Genomic DNA, 19,663 nt, shown 5'->3' with positions numbered 1-19,663 from the left:
GGGGTCAGTAATCCCTCTCACTTCTCATGCACCTCAGTGGCAGCACTCCGCGAAATTTCCAGCGTGAGGAGAGGAGAAAACAGCCCTCCTCGAGAAGAAGTCAGTTGTGTTAAAATGTGAGGTATGTGTGCACGAGCCGCCTCAGACCTGCTGAGAACGTGAGACCTCTGGGTAATTTACCTCACTTTTGGAGCCTGAGAGCTGACTTCTTATGGACATGATGAACTTAAAGATCAGCTGCTTTCTAGTTTTCTTCCCTTTTTACGTGCAAGGAGGATTATCGAGGAATCATGAAGCCAACCCTGGAGGAAATCCTTTTTTACAGGTAGGCTACAAAATCCATTTTTGTTTCTGTTCAGTCCCATTGATGCTGCGATCCATGCTACTTTCTGACACACGTTGTTTCTGCTATTTTAGGACCGATTTATGCAAGAAGCTAATGCAACAATATTAAGAATGCAAACCTATTTTGTAAACTTTGAGTTCTTTGAATGGCCTTGTTGCTGAAATCTGCTTTTTAAATAAACTTGCCTAAATGCTGCTGTGACCTTCAAGGTGTGAAAGTCAACACACATAGCTTTTCAGTCCTTCTACGTCCAACACAACGTGTAAATGTGGCAGAACATTTGTAAAAGTCCTAAATGTGTATCTCCCACATAAAGGCCTCCACTCTTAAAGTGACTTGTTTCAGTGAAATTCCCGGCAAAGACACGGATATGTGGTAATGTATTGACACAGCAGTGACTTGTGTGCTAAATTAACATTTGAGACCAAACCGTGCAGCCCTCAGTGGCTCTGTGTACAGTGAAAGCATTTATTTCCAGTTCCACTTCCCCTTCATTCATGAATGGCTTTGATTCAGACTATTTTGACACCAAATCTTGACCCAGCCCTCGCATAGGCAGATTGTGGTGATAACTTCAAATAGAAGAAGAAGGGCAATGTGAACAGACTGGGAATGAATGAATGGTCTTCTGCAGAGAGCTGCAACAATTAGTTGTCAACTATTTAATCAGGAGAGTAATTGGTTTGAGAAATTAATAGGGGTGGAGAAAAGTCAGCTTTCCAACTAAAGCTTCTCACATGTGGATATTTTATTTTAATTCTTTCAGACTTTAAACTGAATGTCTTTGGGTTCTGGATAAAACAAGATTTTTCAAGGACATCAAATCGTCTTTAGGGGAAGATCGATCCAGATTTTTCAGTCATACTTTAACATTTATGAACCAAACAACCAAACATCGACTGATGTATCAACAGGCTGGTATCGGGCTGATATCACACATGCATCTGTATCTGCGTACACAAGTTATCGACTGATACAGAGATTATGAAGAAGAAAACATTGCTCATGCAGCAGAGCACTATAGCTGAGAAGAATTGGAAAATAATTGGTTGACACTGTTTTATGTAAAATGCCTGTCATGAAACAGTTATATAAATATGTAAATTGGCTACTTAACGTTTTTTTACAGGCAGAAAAAGCGCTGACTAAGAGTTTGTAGGCTGAGAATAGAACGTCCAACAGTCTTATAGAAAGCCTCCGCAGTATGACCGACACTACTGAAAAAGTCCTTATCAACAAATTAACAAAATAATGCACTTTATTGACATGTTGACTTGTTTCTTTTCCAGAGAGCAAAACGTCAAAACAAACCATCAAGACCAGCGGTAAGCCCGTGCAGTTACTGTCTTGTAAAAGTGTTGCATAAAATACTTTAGTTTTAAGATTGAACAAATACACATTCTGAATTTCTTAAAGCTCCTGTGAGGAACTTTGAGTTTGTGTTGACTTTGTCGCCCCCCTGTGGACAAAGCGGTACCTCTTGATCTTTTTGTTGATTTTGTCCTCAACATTAGTAAATCGAGTTTTAGTAACAAAAAAATAAATGTCATGAAGATCAATATTAATTTCAGCCTTTTTCATAACTAGTTAAAAATTCTTCACAGGAGCTTTAACCTGTTTGATTCTATGATCTGTGTCTTCATGTTATTGCAGAAATATGGACTGCCTTTTAAAAAAAATATTACCTGTTGAACTATTTAATAGCTGTTTTTGTTTAAGTTTCGCTGGCTCTACAGCTCTGGAAACAATCGTTTACTCTTCTCAGATTATCTTCAGTATCTCCACTGTGGTTTCCCCCTCTGTTTGCTTCAGCTTTAACTGTGAAGAAATCCCCTGAAAAACCAACAGTAAACCAGTTTATATAGCAACAAACCACAGCTCTCCAAAATACCGTTGAGCCTGAGGGCTGATGTGGCTCTCTTCCTCCGTGCCGGTCGCCTCGTCCTGCAGTCATGTGGCCTCTGCTGACCAGATCGGTCTCAGCAGGCGCCGGCCCTCCTCGAGTAAACAGGAGGACGACGGAGACGCCATGAAGGGGACTGCTTTGTAATGTTTGGGATACGTTCTACAGGCAATGCATGCTGGGGGAAACCAGAGTGTGGGAACAATAATGTAAAGGTTATAGGAACTTGAGGTAAAGGTTTATAGTTGTTTTTTTCCCTTACCAGTCAGCGTAGGACAGTCGGTTTGGATGACTTTCAATGGTTGTGTTTTCCACTCAGACTTGATTGTTAGGGTCACATCGCTGTTTAAAAGTGGATTGTAGTTATAATCTGAGGAGTTGCCTCAGTCCATTTTAGCCCACAAGAAAAACCACAAATCTTGCATCATCCACATCACAATCACATGTTTTTCCCCCTCTTGAGTGAAACAGTGCTCCTATGTGATGGATTATTTTTTCATGTATTTGTGATGTCTCCAGCTGAAGGTGACAGACTACCATGTGCGATGCAGAGTGGTGTCCCGTTATGCGGTGACCACAGTCCAGAGTTCGGTATGGAACCAGCTCCCTATCACCAAGGAGGCTGCGTTTGAGGTGGACCTCCCCTCATCTGCCTTCATATCCAACTTCACCATGTAAGTCAGGTCGACATCGTCTCTAAATAGCTACCTCCCTCTGCTTTTGTTTATCAGTATTTTATGTACGTGTGATGGTCGTGACTGTAAAACCGATTATCTCTATTAAATGGCTTCTATCATAATCCTCTCAACAAGGAGTGCAGACTCAATGGCGTCTTAAAGGTCACATATTCTCCTCCTCTTCAACCAGTTTAAATAAGTCTCAGAGCTCCTCAAAACATGTGTGTGAAGTTCCTTGTTCTAAATCCACTCTGATCCTGTATTTGATCATGTCTATAAACCCCTCTATTTCAGCCCTGCTCAGAACAGGCTGTTTCTGTGTCTGTAGCTTTAAATATGTAAATGAGCTGTGTCTGACCACGCCCCATCTCTGGAAGGGCTCGGGTGTGCTCGGGCTTTCTCGCTCCATGTCCTATTATTTACGGTGAGAAGGCAGACTCAGAGGGCAGAACAAACACCTAGCTGTGGGAGTGTCACCCACCTGGGGGAGGGGCTACTGCCCTTTGTGATGTCATGAAGGGAAAATCTCCAAGTGTAGTTAGCATCTTTACAGACTTTTCCAGCTTTTATGTAATGTCACCTTTTATGAAACCCTATTTTCATTTATTCATTTCACTGCCCTCATTCTATTGATCTGTTCTTAATCCTGATATTATCATCCTTTATTTCTCTATTTATCTTCTTATTCATTCACTTGGAAACACCGTAAATGAAGGTCACAGTATTCACCATTAACTAGTTGCTTATTAGCATGCTCATTCGTAGCATACTTGCTATTTATTAGTCATTACTGAGCGTATATTAGTACCTTATTCTACATAAGTCTATAGCTGATACCCTCCTAATGACTGCTTATTGTTAGTAAGTCAGGAAGTTGTTGAATATGAATTATGATCCTAATAAGCTTTTGCTTTCTTCTACTTTATATAAATAAATAAAAATTAAAGGGACGTGCTGTGGAGTCCCCGTCTGCACATCGGAGAACAACACAGAGAACATGACAGTTAATGCTAAAGTGCTCATGATGGATAGGCCGGGTCTTTGTAACATAGCAATAAGTAAGGTCTTTTACCTGCTTTTTGTAAAGTGTATCGAGATAACACTTGTTATGAGTTGACGCTATACAAATAAAACATTTATTGATTCATTCATTCATTTACTGACTTTGTGGCTTATTTTGAGTCATTTTAGTCAGAAACAGCCAAAACACCTCAGGATTTTTCAATAATGAAGGCTGTCCACGTTGTGTAACCGCGTGTTTGTGCTCTTGCATGATCTGTACCTCGCCAAGGCACACCTCCTTTTAAGCATGCCAGGGCAAAGGAAGTGTACTGTTCTTGAGCCAGAGTCGGAGGACTCACACTATTCAAACAAACTGGACTTTAGGGGGTGAAGCACGGATAGTGTGAGTACGTCCTCATTCAGAAGTATTAAAGGTTGGGAAATGTTTGTTCTTGCCTGTGGATATATAATTTCTGTAACAAGGTTAAAGATTCAAAATAACTCAAAGTAATGTCCTCGCTTACTGGCAGAATCCAGAAAATAAAACTTTACAGGAATTATGTAAGGAACTAGAATTCCGGTCTGGAGGAAGATGCATAATCTGATTACGAAGAGGGGTTTCTAACCACTCTCCTTCTAAAAATGCTAAATATAAACAAAACAAAAATAAGTCAACATCGCAAGGGGCCAAAGAGACCGAGCCTGGAGCTGGACACGGGAGCGGAAGCAGGTCAGGAGGAGGGGGGGAACCTGAGGGCACATGAATACCAGGCTTTGTGAATGTCAGAAAAGTCAGAAAAAGTTAATAGAGAAAATGACGGGAGTTTGCCCAGTCCCCCTTTTTTCTCTCCCGCACAGTTTACCGAGGCAGCCGGCCAGTTCAGATACGCTGCACACACACACACACACACACACACACACACACACACACACACACACACACACACACACACACACACACACACACACACACATGTTGACGCCTACATCTACTGTATGCATTCATGCTCACATGGAGGTGGATGAAGATGTTTTAAGTATGTGTGACTCTGTTTTTTTTTTTACAACCATAATCCTTCACACCTCTCAGAACCTATTCGGCCTTTTGCACATCATCAGAAAAGGGGGGGAAAAAAAGAGCTGAGGCAAATGTGTCGTGTTAGATTTTTGGCATTTATGTCGGTGAAACTAAGAGACTCTGTGTTCTGCACGCAGGTCACCCGTGTGTACAGTCATTCCTTAACCCACCTTCATCCAGCCGCTCATATAAATACAAGCGCCTCCATTTTCCACTCGTTTTCTACTCTGCTCTGTTTCTCAAACAAGTTCCCGCTTCAAGCCTGAAAAGTTTATTTTAGTAACCCCTTGATGTTTTTTTTTTCCGCCTTTGGATATGTGTTTGTTCAAAGGATTTGACCTTAATCTAGCACCTTGTGATGCGACATCAGCAGGCACAGAAGTGTTTGGAATTTGGAATTAGGAAAATCTTTATTGTCCCTGAGGGGCAATTTGGTTTGCAACAGAGGTCCACAGAGTCAATACATCCATGAAAAACAGCACAATGACATAAATACATACATAAAAAACATAAGATATCACCATGATGGACGTGAGTGAGATAAGGGACAAAAGACCAACAGTCCATAGTAAAAGTGTCCAGGCAACAATGCCTACAGCTTATTTAAAAACCAAACAGCTGATGGAACAAACAACCTCAGGTATCTGTTTGATTTCGACCTCCTTACATAAGTGAACCTCCGCCCTGTCGGCAGAAGACTTAACTCTGCATGCAGGGGGTGCTGAGGGTGATGTGTAGGAAGTGCACTGTGCGATTTTTGGATCACACTTTGGAGCTCAGGTTTTGGTTGGGATTTTGCTGGGTGTAGCACCAAGCGGCACTCCCTCCTCTGAGCGTCATCAGCCCTGCAAGATCTCCCTTCATTAATGCTGTTTTTAGAGGGAAATTGCTTTTTTTTCCACGCAATCCTGTTTACGACGGCCCCTCCCCCCCCCCTTCACATGGTTATGAACCTCACAGGTAATCAAGTGCGATGCATGTAAGAGGCAGCTTTGTGATTTACTCTGAGGCAAAATAAAGTCAATCATGCTTCATAACTCAATGCAGCCGAGGCGTGTTACTGAAATATAATCCGGCTACTGTGAGTCTCACAGAGGGCTTTTTCTTCTTCCCCCCCTTTTCTCTCCACCATCAGCACCTCCAACGGCAAGGTGTACGTGGCCCAGGTGAAGGAAAGAGCCGCCGCCAGGAAAATTTACGATGCTGCTAAGAAGCAAGGAAAAACAGCCGGACTCGTTGCTACCAAGTCAGTCCCAGACAAATGTGTCTGCATGTTCCTTAAACTTTGACAAAATAAACAAGTTTGTTTCACATGCAATGCAAAGTTTTCTAACAATAATACCAAAATCATGACTTATTTCTTCCATTTTTGCTCGGTGGTGTTCCAGAGAAAGGGAGATCGAGAAGTTTCGCGTGGCGGTGAGTGTGCCGCCAGGAGCTCGGATGTTCTTCTCTCTGTCCTACGAGGAGTTGTTGCCCCGTCGACTCGGCCGCTACGAGCTCAGTTTGGGTCTGAGGCCGGGTCAGCCCGTGCAGAACCTCACCCTGGACGTCAGCATAACGGAGAGGACGAGCATCAGCTTCATCAAAGTCCTCCCTCTCAAGACCAGCCGGCTGCTCTCCAACACCGCTCAAGGTCAAATGAGTCATCATATATGTGATTTTTTGATCCAGCAGATGTCGCCCTTGAGCACCAGCATGAAACCAAAACAACTCGCGCTGCATTGTTGTGTTAGCGTGCTAATGCTAGCGATCTTTATTATGCTCGTATCTTCACACTGCATGTAAATTTACCTGAAATGAGCGTGATCTAGAAACACAGTTAAGCAGTGAGTACAGTATGTTATTCTTCTTTTCTCTAGTCCCTCAATTAAACAACTTTTATACGCGAGGGGAGGAGTCAGCCGGCTGTCTGGGCGATGTAAACAAACTGAAGATAGGACTCTGAAAACTCTGAAAACATCACAGACAGTGGGACTCGGGTGTTACACCTATTGTAGACAGTCATGACTCACAGAGTTACTTTCAGAGGAGATACTTGATTTATATTATATTTAAGTGTGAAAAATCACATATAAAGACTTTAAAGAAGTAAAAACTCCACTGTAACAAAAGGTACACTACCTTAATGAACCATCATGATTTAACATCAGCAGGTGTAAAAACTTCCAGGGAACCTGAGAGACTTTCTGGGTCAAAAATAACTGAATATAAATCTTACATCAGCGTTTAAGAGAATAGTTCAAACATCTGGGGAAATGAGAGTTTTCACTTTTTTCATGAGAGTTATATATAAAGACTGGAACCATTCTGATGTCTGTTCTGTAAATATCTGAATCTGGCATAAAGACTTGAAACAGGCTTTGTCCTCATCGCTCTTTTATACAAGGGATTGGTATCAATATTCTCATCTAATTAACTTCCAGAACACAAATAAATGTATCACCCAGAATGATTTCTTGAATTTAAATGCTGTATGAAATGACTTTAACCATTTTGACAGTATAACATGAGTGTATCCATGCGTCGCTCCCCCCACAGGTGATGCAGTCGCCCCTGCATCCACTCAGGTCGAACGTAGCGGTGGCTGCGCTCGAGTTCGCTACAGTCCCACTCTACAGCAGCAGAACAGCGTCTCCTCCAAAGGTCTGAATGTAGACTTCATCGTTCACTATGACGTGGACCTCAGAGACCTCATGGGGGAAGTCCAGGTCAGGAGAATCTCATCAATAAAAGCTTTTCATGTAGGATTGTGATGTATTTCCTGTTTTCTGTAGTTTTACCTTTTATTGTTGTTATCTTTATGATTTGTGTGTTGTCTGTTAGTCTGTCCTTACTGTGCTGTTCTTTCTGTTTTTTAACTATTGTGCAGTGTCTTTGAGTTTTTGAAAACGCTTATAAATAAAATGTATTATTATTATTATTATTATTATTATTAATAATAATAATAATAATAATAATAATAATAATATCTTTGTAATTATACAAATAGTCACCAGTGAAGGTTGTCTCCTCCCCTCTTTATGATGTGTTTTCACTTCTCTCTCAGGTGTATGACGGCTACTTTGTGCATTACTTTGCACCCAGAGGGCTTCCTGTGGTTCCCAAAGATGTAATATTTGTCATTGATGTCAGTGGCTCAATGATAGGCACCAAGATTAAACAGGTAAAGTGGACAAACCTCATAAAGTCCCTGTGCTTAAACGACATCTCCGGGGAACTGAAACTTGATAAATTATATTTAAAAAAATACTAAAATGTGGAGCTCTGTCAGTAATTCTTCTAATTTCTGTCAGTAGACCAAGCAGGCCATGGGCACCATCTTGGCCGACCTCAGAGAGGGAGACCACTTCAACATCATCACTTTTTCCGACAAGGTTCACACCTGGAAGAAAGGACGCACAGTGCGGGCGACGCGTCAGAATGTGCGAGACGCCAAAGACTTTGTGAAGAGGATTATTGCAGAAGGATGTGAGTTCATCTTCTAACGTCCTCTTTACGTTTTGTTCTTTCTCCTCCGACGCTGATTGTTCCTCTCTTTTGCATCAGGGACGAACATCAACGCGGCGTTGCTCTCCGCCGCCCAGCTCGTCAACCCTCGATCCTCCTCCGACCGCGTCTCGACCCGCCGCGTCCCTCTGGTGATTTTCCTCACCGACGGCGAGGCGACCATCGGGGTGACGGCCGGCGACGCCATCCTGAGCAACGCCAAGAGGGCCCTGGGCTCGGCCTCGCTGTTCGGCCTCGCCTTCGGGGACGACGCCGACTACCTCCTCCTGAAGCGCCTGGCCCTGGATAACCGCGGCGTGGCTCGGATGGTGTACGAGGACGCGGACGCCGCCCTGCAGCTGAAGGGCTTCTACGACGAAGTGGCCAGCCCTTTGCTGTCGGACGTCCAGCTGACGTACCTGGACGATCAGGCGTTCGACATCACCCGCTCCTTGTTCCCAAACTACTTCCAGGGCTCTGAGCTGGTGGTCGCCGGGAAGGTCAAACCGGGGGTCAAGGATTTAAAAGTCTCCATGTCCGCCACCGATTTGAAGAAACGTGTAAACCTGGAGAACGACGTTTTGATTTTGAACGCCGAAGGGAACGAGAGCGCGGATTCTCTCAAGTGTTCGGGAGGCTCGGAGGGAATCTCCAGCTTCGTGCACCGCCTCTGGGCGTATTTCACCATCAAAGAGCTGCTACTCGCCAAACTGAACGCCACCGACCCCGCGACGCAAAGGCTACTGGCGGACAAAGCGACCAACCTGTCCCTCAAATATAACTTCGTAACACCGGTCACTTCTTTAGTCGTCGTTCAGCCCGATGAGGATGAAGCGGCTCGAAGTCCGACCACAGCGAAACCCGCCACGGCTGCCGCTACAACCACGACGACGACGACGACAGCTTCTCCCGCCAAAACTGAAGCCAAATCCTCAGGGACCGGTTCTGCAAAGAAGCCCGTCTCGTCTGGCAAGCCAATCAAAACAAAGCCACACCCTCCTCAGCCGCCTCCAACCAAAAAAATCTCAACTTCTACGGCAAAAACGGCGACTCCAGCGTCCAGGAAAACCACCACGACCTCAAGTCCCAGCACCGTTAAAACCGCCCCAGCTCCATTCTTGGGCAAAAAGACAACACCTTCCCAAAATGAATCCATATCTACCTCTCCTCCTCCTCCTCCTCCTCCTCCTCCTCCGCCTCCTTCTGCAGGAAAGATATCCACCTCCCTGATCGACGCGCTCAAAACAGCCCCGCCCCCTGCACCTGGTAAAGTCTCCACCCCCCATCCGAGTCCCTTGAAAACAACCTCTCCCCCAATAACCACCCCGATGGTGACACTCACAACCAGCCCAGTGAGAACTGACCCTGCTACCCCGACTGGGAAACCCCTTACCCCACAGCCCAGTCCTGTCAAAGCGACCGTGCCCTCCATAGAAACACACACCAGCACCACGTCGTCTCCGGTCGTTCCTCTGCCTGAAGTCACCGCCGTCCCGCCCGAGTTGTTGACTCCGCCCGCCTCTACTACCACAACAACAAGACCGCCCGCAGCTGTGGACGACAACAACACAAACTTGGAAACAGACCTGAGTATTGCCACGTTTGTGTCGGCCACCTTCGCCCCCATGCCCGGTGTCACAGACGGACCGAGACCGTGGGAGGCCGCAGGGCTCTTAGGTAAGGGAATCATATGATAAGACACAACACCATATCATACTATACCATAGCTTACCACACAAGACTATACCTTACATACAATATTCATCATCATCATCATCATCATCATCATCATCATCATCATCATCTTTATTGCCAGACACAGGAGTCCATTAGAAAACATAAAAAACAAGCAAAATAAAAACACATACAGACAGACAAAAACATCACCAATATTATAAAAGACAAACGTACCAGTGTCGCCACAAGGATGACTGGTAATATTGTTTGATAAGATACGATGTTACACTTCATTGTTTATTGAAAATGTGTCTTCTGTGCTGCACACCTCCAGCTGCTTCCAAAGTAGTACTAATAAATAAAAACAATGACACCAATCAACAACCCAACACAATATGTGACGATACTGTCAAACAGGTGATACAAAATGACATGACACAGCATGATACAATACACTGTGACATGATACAATACACTGTGACATGATACAATACAATGTGACATGACACAATACACTGTGACATGATACAATACACTGTGACATGATACAATACACTGTGACATGATACAATACACTGTGACATGATACAATACACTGTGACATGATACAATACACTGTGACATCATACAATACACTGTGACATGATACAATACACTGTGACATGATACAATACACTGTGACATGATACAATACACTGTGACATGATACAATACACTGTGACATCATACAATACACTGTGACATGATACAATACACTGTGACATCATACAATACACTGTGACATCATACAATACACTGTGACATGATACAATACACTGTGACATCATACAATACACTGTGACATGATACAATACACTGTGACATGATACAATACACTGTGACATGACACAATACACTGTGACATGACACAATACACTGTGACATCATACAATACACTGTGACATGATACAATACACTGTGACATGATACAATACACTGTGACATGATACAATACACTGTGACATGATACAATACACTGTGACATGACACAATACACTGTGACATGACACAATACACTGTGACATCATACAATACACTGTGACATCATACAATACACTGTGACATCATACAATACACTGTGACATGATACAATACACTGTGACATGACACAATACACTGTGACATGACACAATACACTGTGACATGATACAATACACTGTGACATGATACAATACACTGTGACATGATACAATACACTGTGACATGATACAATACACTGTGACATCATACAATACACTGTGACATGATACAATACACTGTGACATGACACAATACAATGTGACATGACACAATACACTGTGACATGATACAATACACTGTGACATCATACAATACACTGTGACATGATACGATATGATATGATACACATTGTTGTCCCTGTGGGGAAAACAGTTTACTTTGACTCAAGTGCTGCACACATATTGCTACCTGTGTCGTAGAATCAGAATCAGAATCAGAATCAGAATCAGAATCAGGGTTAATTGCCAAGTACATTTACACAATCAAGGAATTTGACTTGGTGTATTGGTGCTAAACAATTAACAAGGAAATAATGCAGAACTAGCAACAACTTAAATAATACAGTAAATAGTAAATAGTACCAATAAATAAAAACAATGACAAAAAAACAACACCTACAGCTTTTAGGGAGGTGATAGAATACACATTGCGCTTTATTGTCCCCACAGGATCATTTGTCTTGGACTCCAGTACTGCACACTTTTCACAAACAACATGAAATGAACAGATTCCCATTAAGCACATGTTCTACAGTTTCCACAACATCAGAATCATAAATACTTTATTAATCCCAGAGGGAAATTCGGTCGTTACAGTTGCTCCAAAATATACAATATAGCAGTAGAAATATAATAATAAAAATATTAATCAAACAGAATAAGTAAGAGTAAGTAAGATTTCAATAATAGGTACAAGAAATATTTACACAAATAAGAGTCAGATGGAATATATACACACATTTTCAAGATTATTGCACTGTTTGTTTCAATAAATTTGTTTCATAAATCAGATGAAAAGATAAGAACTCTCTGATATACTTTGTTTTGGCTGCTGTTAACTTCTGTATAATGTTCTTATTGTAGCTGCTGGTTCCCTGTAAAGTCACAGGCTTCATATAAAGGTTGCAGACTTCAGTGTTTTTGTTTCTAACTGACTGTTCCTCATCTCTCCACTAGATGTCTCCACTTTCATTCAGAGAAAAGGTGAATTTCCTCTTCATATCACAGATTACTTTATAAAAGCTTTTATTGCCTTTTTCATTTGTCTTACATTGATTCAGTCATAACTAGGAACTCATGCAACATGACAATCAGCTACATGACTGCAATACAACATGTTCTAAATCTTTGTTATGATATCCTCTTTTTTTTAGATTTTGACCTTGTGAAAGGTGAGTTTCACTTTCAGTGTTTCACATACAGACTCCCCTGTAAAATCTTAATTCTCAATTAGTCTTTTACTGTTTTTATAGCTTTCTGTTTCATTTCCCAGACTATGACGCAACCTATGACTACGACTACGATCTCAACTATGATTCCTGTAAGTACAAAATGCTCATTTAAGAAAACTCTGCTCTGTTGCTGGTTTTCAGTTTATAAAAGATTCATGACAAATGAGGCGACGCCTGCGAGCTAGTTCAGGCAGTCAGCCTGAGCTGCACTGATTTCACGCTTGCTATGCCTCATTCTAAACAATCACCTGACACCTCCTTTCATTTAGCTGTCTATTTAAGCTGCACGATTTTCGGTCTCTCTCTCTCTCTCTGCTCTTTCATCGCCAGCTCTGACCTGCACCAGTGCTGCACTCTAACGCAGTCCCACCACCAGCCCAGCATCCACCTGTTTGGCTCTGACTGGGTGGTTTAAGACATCATCCCATCGCTCCTCAAATGTCTGCTTGTAATTTAAAACTGTGAGGAGGGATGAGGTTGGAGCCGAGACGCCAAACACAAGCTGCGCTCTGCTGCAATAAATATCTTAAACGATACAGGGGTGCTGGTGGCGCAGTGGTACAGAGGCTGTGGTCCTACAAGCGGACGGCTTGGGTTCAAATCCGACCTGTGGCTACTTTCCTGCATGTCATTCCCCACTCTCTGTCTCTCTCTATCTGATTTCCAACTCTTTCATCTGTCCTATATCCCTCCAATAAATGCACAAAAAGCACAAAAAAACGCTACGAATGTGAGATGTCTGACTTAAATGTGTGTTTTTAATTTCTAATGTTTATTTTTAGGGGATGATACTGCAGACACCGGATCATTTGGTAAGTATCTGACGAGTGTTATTTACAGCTACATGTCTTAGCATATTGTAGAGTTGCTGTCATTGGTTTATAGTTCTTTAAAAAGACGGGTTCGACAATTAGTTTTTTTATTTGATTTGTTCTGTTTTATTTATTGATCTTTTTTTTTTTCTATTTGATTTATTTTGTTTTTGTATAAACTTACAAAAAATGTGAAAAGAGGAATCACTCTATTGTCTAACCACACATGAACAATATGTACAAATGTCTGTGAATGTGTGATTCTAAATAAAAAATAAATAAATAAAAAGACGGGTTCTGTCCAATATTCAAATACTTTGTGTTTTTCAGAATCCTCCTCCTCCAGTTTGAGTACTGTGCGGGTCTTCTCCTCATCAGGTTTGTTTTGTAATAACCCCATCACAATCATCTGAATGTTGTCTGCAGTGTTCCTGTATTAATGCTCATTGTTGTATACAGTGTTCCTATATTAATGCTCGTTGTTGTATACAGTGTTCCTGTATTAATGCTCGTTGTTGTGTACAGTGTTCCTATATTAATGCTCGTTGTTGTATACAGTGTTCCTATATTAATGCTCGTTGTTGTATACAGTGTTCCTATATTAATGCTCGTTGTTGTATACAGTGTTCCTATATTAATGCTCATTGTTGTATACAGTGTTCCTATATTAATGCTCGTTGTTGTATACAGTGTTCCTATATTAATGCTCGTTGTTGTATACAGTGTTCCTGTATTAATGCTCATTGTTGTGTACAGTGTTCCTGTATTAATGCTCGTTGTTGTATACAGTGTTCCTGTATTAATGCTCATTGTTGTGTACAGTGTTCCTATATTAATGCTCGTTGTTGTATACAGTGTTCCTATATTAATGCTCGTTGTTGTTCACTGCAGTCGATGGAGATCCTCATTTCGTGGTCCAGCTGCCCAAGCTGCATCAGAACCTTTGCTTCACAGTAGACGGCAGCGCTGACGATGTGCTCAGACTGTTGGAGGACCCGGACAGAGGTATGCTAATTTATTACATCTCTCATTTCAGTTAAATGTTTAAACTGACTCTTGAGATCATAGCAGAGGGAGTTGTGTGATGGTCTATTACAGCCTTTCCCAAACTTAAAACTGCAAAAGTACAAAATTACTCCGGGGCCCGTTATCAAAATATGTTTATGACTACATCTATAACTTTCAGTAAGGGTTAAATTATTGGACATTACAACTTGATATTATGGCAAGATAGACACAAACGTTTACTAAACATTATGTCCATGAATAGTCCTGACAGGTCTTACTAATCACTTAAAGGGTTGACTCATGGTGAATCATCATTATTGTGATATTTCTTTTATTTTTAAAATTGGTGGAGGGCTTTTCACGGCCCACCTGCAGTACCCACACGGCCCACCAGGGGGCCGCGGCGCACACTTTGGGAAGCACTGGTGTATTATATTCAGTACAACAGCACAACCACGAGTGTGATATTGTTTTCTACGAGGGGAATGCACTTCTTTTTTCAAAATAATCTTTTTTGTGCTTATTCAGGAATAATAAAACCACATTTAAAAAATGTAAATGTCCACACACACACATAAGTGTAAACAACAAGCAATACTGTTAGTTAAGAGTCATAAACAACAATAGATTATATTTTTTGGGTACATTTATTTTTCAGTCAGACGACTAGTTCCTAAACTGGACTCTCCCCAAACAAAGGTTAAACATTTTTTCTGCACTCTTTCTGCTATGTGATCGCAGGCCAGATACTTTGTATTATGTACATTTATCTGTATGTTTCCATTTTGTGTAACCAACCAAGGGTATACGAGTCTGTTGAAAAAAAGTTTAAATTAAGGGCGTCGGCAGCCTAGTGGTTACTTCATGCACTCCATGAAGCGGGCAGCTCGGGTGGTTGGTTTCCAACACATCTAAAGCAAAGTGATCAATTATTCAAAAGTCCCAAACTTGTTGTCCTCTCTATCAGCATTCATGATGTGACCTTTTCTTAACTCCCTTTACTTATTTTCATCAATTCAAATCTCTTCTGTATACTAAGGAAGACCATTTCCGCCAGTTAGAAAAATAAAAATGAAAATAATTAATTATGAGATAATAAAGTCAGAATAATGAGATAAGATTTAGACTTTATTATTTAATTTTTTTTAACTGGTGGAAATGGGCTTCCATAGTATACACACCTTAGACACAGGCGTTTATGTAAATCATTGTTATTATGTTTATTATATTTTACCAGACAGCTGTTAGTGTGATTTAAGTTATACCTTCCTATCTCTAAATTATGTTTCATCAAAATGTTTTATAAACGTTGATTAAAAGTAAGAAGTGATGTTTTATTAAAAATAAAAATGTGTTCCCCATTCTCCTGAAGGGATCATTGTTGATGGACACCTGATGGGCGCTCCCTCCAAACACGGTGCAGAGGACAGAGCCAGGACATATTTCGACCGGCTCACCGTTTCCTCGGCCACAGGCGGGTCAGGTGACATCATGATCACCCTCTCGCTGGACGCCGTCGTGGTGGAAGGAGAAGGGCGGGACATCCTCCCCGTCAGTCAGCAGGGATCGGTGACGAGGCAGGGCGTGACGGTTACCGTGGACAACCACCGGAGCTGCTGGATCGAGCTGGGCAGGGATGTGCGCTTCCTGGTCCTGTTCCACCAATACAAACACCCCAGCTACCTGCAGATGGCTCACCTGGGTTTTTACATCACAAACGGGCGAGGGCTGTCTGCTTCAACTCAAGGATTACTCGGTATGTTTTAACCGTCAGATCTCATTGAAACTTTGTTTACCTTTATTCAAATCCTACACAATGTGTGAGTACTCTAACTTGGGGGAGAGACAGAGAGACATATAAAGAGACAGACAGGCAGACAGACAGACAGGCAGACAGACAGACAGGTAGGTAGAAAGAAACTTTATGGCTCCTGAGGGAAACTCAAGATTTGATGAGTTAATTTACAGAAATGATGCTACTAAAAGAAGCTAAAGTTTCTGCAGAAATATACATACGGCTAAATATGTATTACTATTACAACTATTTACCTCACAGCGTCGTGCACTGTGATGGGCAAAGGCTAAAGAAAAATCCCACCCACCTACCCCCAACCACATGCATGCAGAAGACACTTTATTAAATGTTTAAATGCAAAAATACTGGGCCGACAAGTTATTTCTTTTAAATCAACAACCTGTTTGTTAATGCCACATAGTCTGTAGTTAATACCATTAAATAGTTAAATAGCTACCAGTTTTATTGTTGGCATCATCAAATGGGGGTCTCCCCTTGAAAATTTTCACACATTTTTGAATTTTCTGCACGATCTTTTTCAAATTCAAACCCAGTCTTTTGTCCTGTCCCTTTTAAATACCTTACATTTTTTGTGTTCATATATAAGCACATTTGCACACATTGATTAATGTCTTCATTTGAATACATTCACTAACATGTGGACTCTAAAACCTTTTGTGTTTCTGCATTTTATAAGCACTTTCAAATCTCTAGGGCCGACATGTGGCCTACGTATCGTTTATGTGTTTTTTATGACATGACTGGATTCCTGAATTACTACTGATGATCAATGGAAACTTTTTATTGATTATTTTATATAATAGTTGGTTGAGGTGAAGCTGCTTTGACCGCTTAACAAACGGTTAAATCTACAGTATAAATACAGCTGTTTATTTTAGTGAAAGGCAGAACGCTGTTTCCCAATCTGAGGTTTGACCCCCTCCAAAAGGTCACTAAATAAATGTGAAGGAAAAGAAGAACAAAGTCACGCTTTCAATTTAGTTTTTTCTATCTCCTTATTTTTTATTTTTTTAGAAATGTTGGGATACTTTTTCCTCTTTGAATCTTAAAAAAATGATTTCTTGAAGTGTAACTGAACATCTACTAATTCAGTCGGCTGCAGGATTAGGACGGGCCCTGGTGACCTCCTGGTTTAAACAGTGTGTAAAGTAAAAAGTAGCATTCAGGACACATTCTGCTGGTAAGTACCCCTGTGTTGTAAACTGTCGTCCTCTTTCTGCACACTCAGGTCAGTTTCAGCACGCTGACATCACTGTAACTGCAGTGACGGATCACCAGGACGGAGCCGCTCACAAAGCTGCCACATTAGCCCGGGGGATCCTGAGGTGGGGATCCGAGCACACGGCGGTCACTTTGCAGGACAAGTCGCTGAAAGACTCGGTGCGTAAACGCCACACGGGCAGGTGTTGGGTTGTTCCCAAAGGAGAGGTGGAGAGACTCCTGGGTCATCCGTACGAGAGCTACGTGGTGGATCATGTGTAACTCTAGACGGGGGCAGCGCCGCCCGGCTGCATGTGAGCTGCACGGCTCAGGTCGCAGCGGTTAACATGGCGGCTTCAAATGGACAAAGGATGACCAAACAGTGGCTCTCAATGACTTTCTGCTTATTATATTCTGTCAGGAGGGAAACAGAGGTGTGGTTACCAAAGAGGACGCATCAGAGACAGATCTGCATTTAAAGGATTAAAGAGGACTTTTATTTTAAAAGTTATAGTGACAGACTGAATGATGCTGCTGTTCCACATCATTCAATCTGAATTGAATTCAAGCTCTGTGTTGTTTTTTTATGTGTAACACAGAAGCAGTGTTCTGCTGGTTGCATGGCAACCACAAATGTCTGTTTGTTCTGCAGTAGAAAACAAAACGCACACATCAAACTTCAGCGATATTTATCAGACTTTTCTTATTTTTTCATCCTGGACTGACTCTTCAGCCAGATTCTTCTACTCCACATATAATTATTCAACCTGTATCATTCTGTAAGTTGTATTTTTTTTAGTACACGTGTATATAAAATATTATTGTACGTATGTATAGATATCTTTCAACAAAAGGTCACTCGCCTGGATATAGTCGAAAAAAAGGAAAAACAAAAAGTCGAATCCTTCCAGGTTTGCCATGTGCTTTTTATTTTTCTATCATTTCATTCATAGTTTAATTCACTTTATTTGTTACACAAGACATTAGGCATTGTTCACATACTAGTGATCAAACAAGGACAGTAAGTTTTCTACTACTCAGCCTATTTCTTTTTGTCAAATTCAAGGGATATTGTCAATAATAGTGGTTTCCAAAAGGCCCGAACTGGATGGAAAATTAAAACAGTACGACCACACATGAGGCTTTTGTTTTCAATAAATAAAAATAAAAAAGAGCGTACAGTATCTGATGCTGAGAAGGGGCAGGGGGAGGGAGGGCTTCAAATATACCTATGTTCAAAGAGTAAACGGTATTCCAGTTTTTGATCAGATATCATGTTTCCAGAATGAGGAGCACACACACAATGTTGAAGACGCACAGTGTGAAAACTGGAGTGAGTACACAGCTGTCGAGATTCAGATTCAGCTCGGTGTCCGACTGGCTGCTAATGCTGCTTTCCTTCCATCAAAACCTGTTTCTTAGGAATGCTAATAATCATATTAAACGGTGATGCAGCACCGGTATGATCACAGAAGAAGATGAACAAAATGATGACACGGCAACAAAAAAAAAACAAAGAAAAACAAATAAACCCCGGTGTGCATCACTTTTTTAAACGTGTTTTATCATCAGAACATAAAGCGTAGCATATTCAGCGTTTGACATAAACCTTTCCACGACACGGCAGTGAAATTTAAATAAATAAGAGCATAACAATAAAAGACACATAAACACCCCTAACACACAGGATGACTTCGCTTCAGGGATTTGTCTTTGTGGATAAAGTGAAATGGATCTGCTTCCAAACGATCAGAGCGTCTAATCATCAGTTTGTTGTTGATGTGTGACGAGCCACAGATCAATCTGGCTGTTGGAGCGAGTGTGCAGTGCAGAGATGTGAGGAGACGCCTCAGAGGGTAGACACAACATCCCTGCTAAAGTATTCAGTCACATCTGCAGCGCCGCACACGTCTCCTTTTTTTGTTTTTGCCAGTAACAGCATACAGTAACTATTTTTGGCACACACCTGACCTGCCCCTTATCTGTAAGCAGTCAAAATTGAACTTCTGATTAAGACCCCAAATTAAGGCTCAAACCAAATAAAAGGATCTTGGTTCATTCTCGTGGGTCGGCTTCTTCAACTGTGGCTTCATCTCTTCCTCTAATGCTACAAAGTCTTTCAAAAGTTACAGGTTTTTTTTTTACT

At 41.5% G+C, this 19,663-nt stretch overlaps 1 protein-coding gene across 3 annotated transcripts; it reads left to right on the top strand.

The window, feature by feature from the left end:
* Positions 1–10: 10 nt before the first annotated feature.
* On the top strand, positions 11–18,996 carry itih6 (inter-alpha-trypsin inhibitor heavy chain family member 6). 3 transcript variants are annotated; one of them, XM_061058074.1, is made up of 17 exons: positions 11–325; positions 1,636–1,671; positions 2,769–2,923; positions 6,142–6,252; positions 6,395–6,642; positions 7,548–7,717; positions 8,056–8,172; positions 8,306–8,477; positions 8,556–10,172; positions 12,407–12,433; positions 12,604–12,621; positions 12,723–12,770; positions 13,464–13,493; positions 13,824–13,871; positions 14,385–14,498; positions 15,874–16,257; positions 17,546–18,996. In XM_061058074.1, exons 1-17 carry the CDS (start codon positions 212–214, stop codon positions 17,797–17,799), a joined length of 3,663 nt encoding a protein of 1,220 aa, XP_060914057.1. In that variant the 5' UTR covers positions 11–211; the 3' UTR covers positions 17,800–18,996. The 3 variants fall into 3 exon arrangements, with proteins under 3 accessions (XP_060914057.1, XP_060914059.1, XP_060914058.1); XM_061058076.1 differs by having other exon boundaries at positions 17,420–17,558; XM_061058075.1 differs by lacking the exon at positions 1,636–1,671.
* Positions 18,997–19,663: the final 667 nt, after the last annotated feature.

This window comes from Labrus mixtus, chromosome 15, assembly GCF_963584025.1.
Source record: "Labrus mixtus chromosome 15, fLabMix1.1, whole genome shotgun sequence".
NCBI lineage: Eukaryota > Metazoa > Chordata > Actinopteri > Labriformes > Labridae > Labrus > Labrus mixtus.
Note: the sequence above shows the minus strand (reverse complement) of the source record. Positions and strands in the feature narration are given on the sequence as shown.